Genomic DNA, 10948 nt, shown 5'->3' with positions numbered 1-10948 from the left:
AGAGCATCATTATACCTTTGGGTCCAACCCATTTTGTGTTCTTGGGGCTCCAGCCCAAGCCTTTCTGAAACAAAACAGGAATGTTAAGGGGGTGTCCACAGAAGCCAAAACAATAGAGAAGGAAGCAGACTGCAAAAATGGGTCTCCTCAGGGAGCTGCCTTCTTGCTCCAAGACCCACAATCACACAACACTGATGCTTTTTGATGTTATTGATCTTTAGTTTGTGGCAGCAGATGACAAGCTGAGGTTCTGGCTTGAGCTGAATTCTCTTGTGGATTTCTTCACGATCCCTCCAGTTTTTGTTTCCTATTATTTAAAGAAGAATTGGCTTGGTAAGTAAGACTTGGAGATCCTGCTTTCCATCCATGGTGTTCTGTATCTTACATCAAGACTCCCTTCAAGTTTATTTTGATTCGGGGAGGCTTTGACCATCTGTATGAAAACTGTTCTTTGGGAGCAAAATTATGCCTTGCTGGCAAAAACGCCTTTACTGTTGAGGGGCTTGTAATTTACCCAAGTCTGTCTCCATTCTGTTTATATGTCTGCTGGGGTTTTAGTATCTCAGCAATCACTGTACCTGACCCAACTGGATGACAAGTTACCCAGCAGGGAAGCAAAGATGGTACCCTGATTTTTGTGAATGACTTTCTTGCATGCTCTGGGATCTATAGTCTAGTAGACCTGTATGTCACTTAAGCCTTCAGGTTACAGCTCAAAGGAACTGCAATTCTTAATTTTTCTCATAATTCAAGGCCTCCTTTGAGGGCATAGGTGGAAATCCAGTGATATAAAGGCTCTGCATACTGAGCAATGTTATCCTTTCTTGCCAGGCTTGAGGTGGGATCCACTATAAATATGTGGAAAACAAAGCATGCATATTTAAACATATCTGAATACGTGGACGCACTCCACTTCTAGACAGATTTTTTTCCTTCTCCTCTGTCTCACTTCTCTGCAGGTTTGCGTTTTTTGAGAGCACTTAGGTTGCTAGAACTTCCGCGAATACTACAGTTCCTCAGGATCACAAAGAACAAGTAAGTTAAAGCCTTGCCAAGTACGCTTGGAAGCCTGACATTCTCCCTGATGTGTGTATTTTGGCTGACTCAGGTAATAAAGGAAAATGGTAGTGTTGCATGTGGAAAAAAATGACTATCAATAATATTGCACTGGAAATTGCAAAAAATTTTATAACCATCAGCTCAGTGAGACTCTGGTGGTGGGGAAATGAGTGGAAATCATAAATGCAAGAAATCTTGAAGGTTTTAGAGATTGATAAATGTCAAAAATGGGATTATTTGACATGTTGCCTATGATAGAAAGGGCCGGATGTAGGAAGATTTTCTAATCCAAATCCTTTGTATGTAATCTTACACTCACTAGGGAAGAGTTTTGTTGAGTGAAGTAGGGTCATGTAGGAAATTTTAACTCTGGCAAAGATTACGTTACATTTTAAATGTCCTGGGATTTTTCCCTTTCTATCTCCAGTTATTCAATCAAGCTCTCCAAGCTCTTTGCTGTATTTATCAGCACCTGGCTCACAGCTGCAGGATTTATTCACCTGGTATGTATAATCTGCTACACATCCTTCCTTGTCACCTTAAATCAGTATTGTCATGTGAGCTTTGGGTATATGTTTTTTCCTAATAAATGCAGCATTCTCTTAGGAGAGAACAAATCTGTTGTACCAGGACAAAGCATGACTCAAGCCAGTGTAGTTTACTTGCATATGTTATCAGATGTGGTTCCGTTGATACAATACCCCCCCCCATTCCCCTCCTGGTAATGAATCACTTCTGCAATAACTAAAATAGTGCTAATTTTTTAATTAAATAATTGTGAATTGGAGATGGTCTGAAACCAAAACCAATTTAAACTTCTCTTTTCTTTTCTCTTTTCCCGCCCCCGGGCAGGTAGAAAACAATGGAGATCCTTGGGTTCAGCCTGCAAATTCCCAGTCCCTCAGCTATTTCAAATGCATGTACCTAGTAATGATGACTATGTCCACTGTTGGTTATGGTGATGTCGTGGTTCAAACAATGTTGGGTCGAACCTTCATTTTCTTCTTCATTATTGGTGGCTTGGTAAGAAACCTATATTACCTTTCTGAAAATAGCAGCTGGGGACAGACAGTGAACAGCAGTGTCACCACAAACGATCTTAGCAAGGTTGCTGTAGGGATTAGACATCTATGAGCAAAGAGTTTTGACATGAAGTATTTACTGGCATGGCTATAGAGTAATTTTCTATCTTCTAAGAGCTGTCAGGGCTTCTAGTATTTCTTCCTGTGGCTGTAAATACTGGCAAGAGCCAAAATACTGTACAAAATTAATCCAAGGTATCAACGGCATAAATCCATTATCACTACATCATACAGTTGTACATTCCTGCCAGTGATTTTAGGAATCAGAAGTAAATTTCTCATTGTTGCTCCACATAAATTAATTTGTGAGAGTTTAAATTATCATGGTTAGGAGAGACAGAATTGGCTCTGAGATGATTTTTCTTGATGTCTTAGGTACTATTTGCAAACTTTATCCCTGAAGTTGTGGAAATTGTTGAAAGCCATAAAAATTACAAATTCTCCTATGAAGTGGTGAGTGGGAAAAAGTAAGTATGGTTGCTGTTTGTCTTTGGAAAATAAAAATCAGGTCAATGACTAGGCTGGGAACCAGCTCAGAAGAAATAAGAAGCTAAGTAAAGCTTCCTGTAGTAATTTAAATGAAATCCTGAAACTTAGTCTTGGTTGATCCTTACCTCAAGACTGTCTGAATAAACCTTGTCAACAGCACTATTCAGCATGGGCTTTATTTTCAAAGGAAGAGAAGCTGGCTGATATGATAGCCTAACTTAGAGATTGAAGAGACCTATTTAATTGGTGGTGGTGGTGTGGTTTTTTCAGTGTAGGTGTGGTTTGGTTTGGTTTTGTTGGGGGGTGGGGTGGGGGGTGGTTTTTCGGCCACTCACAGGACTGGGCAGGTACAGCTTTAACCAGGTCTTATAAAGTTCCTTCTATGACTCTGTTTTTGGGATGTCTACCATTCGCTGCTTCTAACTCTTACAGTTCCTCTTCCTTTCCAAAGTAAATGCTGAAGTACATAGTCACGATGGATGAAATTTCCATCAAACCAAAACCACAAACTGTTTTCTGCATTACTGGGATTAGTATACTACAAGCAGGTGTGTAGTTTCATACAGCGTCAGCTTTGCAACAACCAGTCTTACTATTTTCAAAGTGACAAATCTTGCTTGATCTCTTCCTGTAGCTATATTGTTGTCTGTGGTAATATCACTCTGGAGAGTGTCACTACATTCCTACGAGACTTTTTGCTTCAGGACAAGGGACGTGTTTGCACAGAAATCCTTTTTCTGGGAGAGTAAGTATCCTTATTTCTCTGAGATGTTTCACTTTGATTCTCTGAACGTTTAGGGGAAATGTGGGAGGTCTGAAAGTAAAGGAAGGCAATGCTGTGTAATTAATGGGAGTTACAAACCAAGTTGCAGCAATGAAGCGTTCATGCTAGAATGTTCATGACAATGTTTTCTGTTGTGATGAATTAAAAAAAAAGTTGCCCTGTAAATTGCGTAGTACGCTAGCTTTGCCAGATATACCTGACTTTAAGTCTTGCCAAGTCTGGCAATAAAATAATTGTCAGCTGTCTCAATTTCTTATGTTTTTTCATCCTGGGGAGAAAATTTGTAACTTCCATTTGGTCACGCTGCTGTATGGCAAAGGGAAGAAAGTGAAGCCACTTTTCTGTGCCAAAAATACCAGGCATTTCAACTGTCCTGTCAGATCCCCTTCTTCTGCCTAGCTGAAGCTATTAGACATGTTTCTGAAAGCAGAAGCTTCAGAGGGAGGTGGTTGCTGGGAGCACAAACACGATTTTACCTTGGAATGCAGTGGAGGTGGGGCAAGAGGTGAGCAGAATATTACAGGCATCTCTTTTGAAATACCATGACATTTTGAGAGAGCTGTTGAATTGAGGATGCATGGAAATGAGGTACAGGAATGGTTCAAAGACAGGAAGAGCGCTTTAGAGGAAGAGATGTAGAGTTCAGTCTGTTTAGCGTAACAGGAGGAGGATAGGGAGTTTGGTTCAATTAAAGTGCCTAAGTAGCTTCGCAACCAGTATAAAAATCTTCTTTAATCTGGAAAAGGTAGGCATAACAAAAGGAAATAACTAGAGTTCAAAGTTGAGCAAACTCAAGTAAGAAGCAAGGCATGCATTTTCAAAAGTAAGAAGTGATTATTAATCACTTCTCAAACTGCTCAGAGAATGGTGGTTGGATTTTCAAACTCCTGTCTTTAAATCAAGATTGGATACCTTCCTACAGGGCATGCTTCATTACTGGGATCAATGTAGGAATATCTTGATAATGTATCGTACAGCTCACGTAGAAGAGAATGTTACAGAAGTTCCTGGATGAGATACAGTTTGCATAAATTGTATAAGAAAATAACACTTGAGTTGGAGAGAACATTGAAGTTCAGCAGTTTCGTTTGAAAAGAGAATGCAGAATCAAGCCCTAGGAAGTGTCATTTGCTGACTCTTGTGGAGTAACAGTGAGCTGTAAAATTAGAGTTGCGTGGATGGCTGTGGAATGATACTCATGAAAAGTTAATGACAATAGCAGAAAACAGGAGAAATCCAGGAAACATTTCCATGACTGTTAAGTTTTATAAAAGCTTGTTTGCATTAAAATCTAAACTATGTACTTTAACTGAGCTGCCAAAATCCCTGTAGCTTTTTTTAAACAGCAAGTAGTTATGGCAAATAGCTTCTCTGAGAAATGGAGACTTGCAGAGAATGTAATTATGAGAGATTGATGGATTCCTGCCCCCCCCCTTCTTGTTTGTACTGAATAGGTCTCTTCCTAGTCTGGAGCTGGAAGCTGTGTTCAAATGCCATTCAGCCTACACAACTTTCTTTTATGGCTCTGCACTAAACTCTGAAGATCTGAAGAGAGTTGGGGTAAGAACTTCATCATTTGCCCTTTCGTGTAGATAAGCCAACCTTGTGAAAATCTTATCCCTTATGAAGGGATGCTTGAGCTGCATTTACTCAATTCATGTTGAGATTTACACTTAAAGCAGCTCCGCTTATTTTAGTGGTACCTTTTGCATACCAACATATCACTCAAGGGAACTGAGAATGCAAGAGTCAGGCATAACAGACTTCTCAGGCTATAAATTTTTTCAAGCACTGAAACAGGAAAAATAAAGAGGAAAGCCAAACCGATCATCTGGTTTTGAAAGAGGAATATTATGGAGTGTGGTATTTCTGGAAATTGTATTTAAATAATTGGAATAGCCCTTAGCTCATCTTTAGAGCGTGCGTCATATTTGGGTCTCATTCATGGACATCCAGAAAAGAAGAGACTTCATGTTTTGAAATGCTGAAGACTCAGTAAAATATTCCAATAGAAGCAGAAGGAATGGACCTGGATTAAAGAAGAAGAAAAACCAAAAAAAACCAAACCAGCACTACCAACAAACAAAAAACCACCACTGGCTTTAACTTTAGTGTGGTTTCTATTTGTTAGTATCCTATTTGAAATACAGTGGTAGATCTCCACCCAGTTCCCAGCAGACTATAAAACCTCCACTATAAATGAAACTTTGTTGTTGTTGTTAACGACTTCATTACATAGCCCTAGTATTGATTAGATGACTGTGACAGAGGTCTTCTGACCTACCCAAATATTGACCCTTGAAGTGTTTTGGCTGGACATTGCTGGGGAAGACTATAGCAAAGCTGCCTATTTTGTAACCTTTTCTAGGAAGATGTTAGCGCTGGAAACTTAAAAATGTCACATGTTCCAGCACTTTGAAAATAGAAATACGCATGACATACTGTATGTTTGACTGGAGCTGTGTCACTGTTGAAATGTTCAGGCATGTGTACAACTCCAAGTAATAGGATCATGATGATCTTACACAAGTTTTAACTAAAGACATGTGCCACTAAGTCAGCTCGGTATCAGAGATTGTTGTACTTCATATGGGGTTAAACCCTGACTTAACTTTTCTCTCCTGGGATACAGATGGAATCTGCGAGTGCTTGTCTCATTCTAGCAGATGTTCACTCTCCACAACCTTATACTGAAGATACTTCCAATATCATGAGGTAGGATGAGATACTTCAGTGCTTTCATTCTCTGTCTGATTGATATTAACAGTGACACAGATAGTGCTGCTGGCAGGGGAACATATTTGTCCTGTCACGTTTTTTTCTGCCTGGAGAACTCTGAAAGCCAACTGACTGCTTTCTGCTATGATTTTATCAGATATGTTGAAGGATTGAGACAGGTAGCAGCTGTGCAGCCTTTCAACCCCATACAGAATATAATGTTACTAAATATGGTGTAATTACCTTCTTCAATATCCTGAATATTAGCAGTTGAGAAGTCTGGCTCCTTTATGCTGGAGAGAGTTGCACACTACTGTCTGGTGCAGCTCTGCTGTCAGATCTAATAATTCTACACATCTTCGTACTGGGCAGACTTGAATTGGGGACTCCCTTAGTACTGCTGGATTATGTGAATCTGATGGCATAATTAGCATATGTCCAAAGCAGTCCAGAAGTCCAAGTTCCAAATTGGATTATCTTTATTTTCTATTTGTAGGGCATCTACTGAAGTGGAGTTACTAGTTTATGAATGAAATTTACAGGTGGAATTGGCGAAGCAAATAATATTTGTTGCTTCTCTTAGCTCTACACTTTCAGTGGGATGCAGGTATGATTCTTCACCCTGTGTCCAAGCCATGTGCCATTATCTTAAAATCTTCTGATGGTGACTACCTTCCTCTCCACATAGTGGACATTGGGTCATATGTCGTTCTTTGTCACTACTCTCCAGTTGCTATCTGCCAGAGTAAGCTAGTCTGACTTGAAAAATGAGAGACCCTAGCCAGAACCAAGCATATTAATCAGAAGTTATATCTTTTATACAGAGTGCTGTCTATCAAGAATCGCTACCCGAACACAAGAGTAATTCTACAGATAATTCAGTCTCGTAACAAGGTATCACAATTGTCTGTCTGTCATGTGGGTTGTCAAGGTTGAAATTCTGGCCTTTATGGAATCAAAAATCTCTGCCTTTTATAAAAACAGGATCTTTATCCAGTGTCTCTTACTCATCCAGTTACTAACCTATCTAGAATATCTTTTAACATTACTAAAAATAAAGAATAACTTTGTTTTTGTTGTTTTTGTCAGTTGTCAACAAATGCACATTTAATGTTTTTTAAAAAAAAAAAAAACTAAAAACCCGAACTCACCCAAAGAACCTCAGAAGTCCACTTTGCTGTTAGCATATTCCAGCACAGATTTTTGGGGGGGAAAAAAAAAAAAAAGATGAAGGCAAGAAAGACGAGAATCATCATTTTACGGGAACATTGTGGCCTTGGCTATCTCTATGCTGATCTGTAACCACTTTCCTACTCTGAAACAGGTATACCTGCCAAACATCCCCAACTGGGACTGGAGGACAGGAGACAGCATCATCTGTTTCGCTGAACTGAAGCTAGGCTTCATAGCACAAAGCTGCCTTGTTCCTGGTTTGACTACTCTTCTAACCAATTTGTTCATTGTGAAAGAGGATACTGAGGTACGTCCTTCACTTGTCTAAATAATGTGAATACAGCCCAGTGGGATCTTCTCTGAAATATGTGCCTGATTTCTGAGTAGAATCTGCAGCCAGTTCTTTTGAAGCTTGTCTTGATCATGCTGGGATTAAGCTTGGCACAGAAGGCAAGAAAACCTAACAGACTATTTCTAATTTAATACTTGAATTCAGTGCAAGAGGTGAAAAGAGTGCTCTAGAGCGTGCTGAAGCAAAAGAACCTAAGGAGGCATTTTACAATAGTGTGCAAGGAGGTGCCAAAGCAAAAGATGGTCCACAGCAAGCCATGCTGCTGCATTTAGCTGATATGTAGAAGCACCTTGTCTGTTGCTATAGGTTCAAAAGCGATAATGTGACGCTAGTGCTCCCCTGATCTGAGAAAACACAGTAAATCAATTTTGGTTGCTGCACGGCATGGACCCTGTTAGCTTCTCTGCGTCTGTGCTTGATTCCATTCTGTCTGGCATTCATAACTTGAATCTGTGCTTAAAGCACTTTAGCAGAACCACTCCTGTTTGACACCCCAAAAATGGGCTGAAAATCCATCCAATGTACCCCTTCCAGTTAATAGCATGCTTTTCTTCAGTATCCTTTTAGGCTTATTTATTTCTTTGGTTGGGTCTTATGGGGTAATTTACCCAAGAACAGTGACAATTGGAAATCCTGTCATCTCTCTGCAAGGAAGGTGATCCAAATTTATCCTCCTTTTATCTGTCTTTCCTCATCAATACCTGCTACAATGCAAAATTGATAAACTACGTATTAACTTCACAGTACACAAGTCGCTCAGATATTTCCAAATCAATACCAGAAGGTTTAATAAAAACATAAAAAGACAGAACTATTAGGCGTGAAGCTGTCTGAACAGTCTCAGGTTTGCTGGTCCTGCAGTGGACATGCTTTTGCTATCACCTAGTGGCTATATGTGATACTTCACATTAATCTTCTGCACAAAAGAATTTGATTGCTATTTCTCTCTTCAGGGACTTTTCATTCGCAAAATTAATTTAGACAAACTAAATAGATATCAGGTGAAATAAATCCAGAGTTTATCAATGCAGAAGTTGTATGTAGAATTGGGCTGCTTGTTAAACAGCTTTTTCATTGACATGTGCTGTTTCATTCAAGTCCACATATTTCACAGACATGGCAAAGCTAGCAAAACTGATATCTTAAGGTTTTTTTAAGCATACTATGAAAACCCAGCAAAGTTTTTAAATTGAAAAAAGCCTCTTATGTCAAAATCCATTAAATAATTTTTATTCGGAAAGCAACACTTTTTTACACATTTTTAGTAGCCTATTAAGTTTTATGTGGAAGGCATTCATATGCCAAGAGAATAGCATATACTGTGACACAGAGTGGCAGTCTAAAACCTGAAGGAGCTGTAAGCAGTAGTGTTTTGCTGCTCTAACTACCTAGGTATCTACAACCCTTCCTTAGTGACACAACTACCAAAGAAGAAAAAAAGTGCTTATACTGGAGTAGATGATCACAGTGCAGCAATAAATCACACCTCTAATAACTGTATTTATGATTGGTAAAACTTAACGCAAGACCAGTCCTCATTTGAATAACTAAGGAGGCAGGTTAATCTTATTGCAAAGTAAGGTGTAACTTTCCTCAAATAATGGGCTCCCAATACTTTGCAGTCATGAAATTTCTCTGTAACTTTATTTGTATGCAGTAATAACACCTGTTCTTTGATGATAATATGAATTGGAAGTGTCTAGAAGGGTTCAGACTTTCCCTGGTCTGTTGTTTATTATCTCGGATGTTGTCTCTGAAAACATATAGCTGACATCATTCTTCTTCCAGTAACTGAAGGCCTTTGATCTAATACCGTGTGGTGTTAGAGTATTGGCCCAGTGTTGGGTTACATATCCTACTTGCTTTGCCTTTCAATAAATACATTATCGTTGATTCTTTTAGACAAAGAGAAAATACTTGAAGGACAAAAAGCTTCTGGAAGACAAAGCCTACAAAGTAATGACTTCTCAGCTCTCCAATGATTTTGAAGACATGACTTTTATAGAGGTTTGTCGGTATGTGGTACAGATGTGGTTGTTTTTCTGTTATTTCCTTCCAGATGTGTCTTTTCACAGTACAGAGATGATGTGACTAACTGTGACTTGCTTTCTGTCCTCAGGTTGTGCTTTGTAAAACTGAACCTTATCCTCTTTGGAATTGAACTCAAATTTGGCAGTCAAGGGGAGAGGTAATTGTCTGGGAGACGATTTTTCTAGTAAGAAGTCAACTTATTCCAAATTAACAATTTCCAAAGAACTCAGAAGAAACACGCCCCAGGGTCTGCACAGGTTTTATACACCTCTTACCTTCCTATGCACAGTATTTAGGAGACAGGATCAAGATGTTGTTCCTGGTTACTTAAGCGCTGGGGTGAATTTTACCATATACAACAATCTCTTCTGTCTCTTCTTTTCTCACAGATAATCGGGCAATGGGAGATGAAACACCATTCTTACCTTCTGTTCCACATGCAAACAGCATAGGTCTCACTTTGATTTGGGGTGACACAGTTGTGTTTATTTTCATTGGTAAAAGAAACTCCTCATTTTTTTTAGCTACATGAGTTTACAGAGGCTCCTAAATGCTATAAAGTGTTGTCATAAAGGGATGATTTGTAAATGCTGGCAGCAGAGCTTTTGCTCTCTGAAGCTGATCTGGTCCTGGGCCAGATAACACTCTGTCTGTTCTAATGATGAAATATAAGACATCCTAATGGGGAAGCTGGAACTAGTTCAGAAAGGGGAATATATAAGTGCCATAGATCTTTAAAAAGCTTGAGAAATCACCCAGAAAACGCAGACTATTGAGTGCAATTATTTCTCTTTCCACTTTTTATAAAGGAAATGGCTGTTTTGACGAAACTGTAGAATAGAAACTCTGAAAACAGAGGGTTGTAGGGACACACTGCTGTGAGAAATGCATTTGGGGCTCTCTTCCAGAAGTGTTGAATGAACTCTACACTGAAAGAAGTCGGTAGATGTAGTTGCTTAGCACTAATGGAAAACAGGCCACAACTCAATCCATTCTTCCTTGAGTTCATACACTGTCTGGCTGAAAACAGAATGATGAAAAGAGAAAGCAAGAAGGAAAAGGAAGCTGCATGCTCTTTGAGAGATAGAGACTATACTTTTGCTTTCTTTACACAACAGTTGGCACAGAAGAGATACCTCTTCTAAAAGCGGGACCTCTAGATGTTGCTACAATACCTGTAGTAATAATTAGTCATTCATATTTTGTTTATCCTCTGAGCCATGCATCTGGAGGAGCTGAGTACAGGCCGCCTCTTGTGTG

General features: G+C 39.2%; 1 protein-coding gene across 1 annotated transcript in view; it reads left to right on the top strand.

Moving 5' to 3' along the window:
* Positions 1 to 10948, top strand: part of KCNU1 (potassium channel, subfamily U, member 1) — a 54952-nt gene that overhangs the window by 6429 nt on the left and 37575 nt on the right. The window contains exons 5-16 of the mRNA XM_009318631.1: positions 222 to 333; positions 960 to 1035; positions 1487 to 1562; positions 1912 to 2082; positions 2517 to 2608; positions 3265 to 3375; positions 4869 to 4974; positions 6047 to 6129; positions 6957 to 7026; positions 7457 to 7612; positions 9560 to 9672; positions 9777 to 9845. Coding sequence (XP_009316906.1) covers positions 222 to 333; positions 960 to 1035; positions 1487 to 1562; positions 1912 to 2082; positions 2517 to 2608; positions 3265 to 3375; positions 4869 to 4974; positions 6047 to 6129; positions 6957 to 7026; positions 7457 to 7612; positions 9560 to 9672; positions 9777 to 9845 — 1235 coding nt within the window. The remainder of the gene's footprint in view (positions 1 to 221; positions 334 to 959; positions 1036 to 1486; positions 1563 to 1911; positions 2083 to 2516; positions 2609 to 3264; positions 3376 to 4868; positions 4975 to 6046; positions 6130 to 6956; positions 7027 to 7456; positions 7613 to 9559; positions 9673 to 9776; positions 9846 to 10948) is intronic.

This window comes from Pygoscelis adeliae, unplaced genomic scaffold (genome assembly GCF_000699105.1).
Source record: "Pygoscelis adeliae isolate BGI_AS28 unplaced genomic scaffold, ASM69910v1 Scaffold52, whole genome shotgun sequence".
Classification (NCBI taxonomy): Eukaryota; Metazoa; Chordata; class Aves; order Sphenisciformes; family Spheniscidae; genus Pygoscelis; species Pygoscelis adeliae.
The sequence above is the reverse complement of the archived record's forward strand: the minus strand, read 5'-3'. Positions and strand labels throughout refer to the sequence as shown.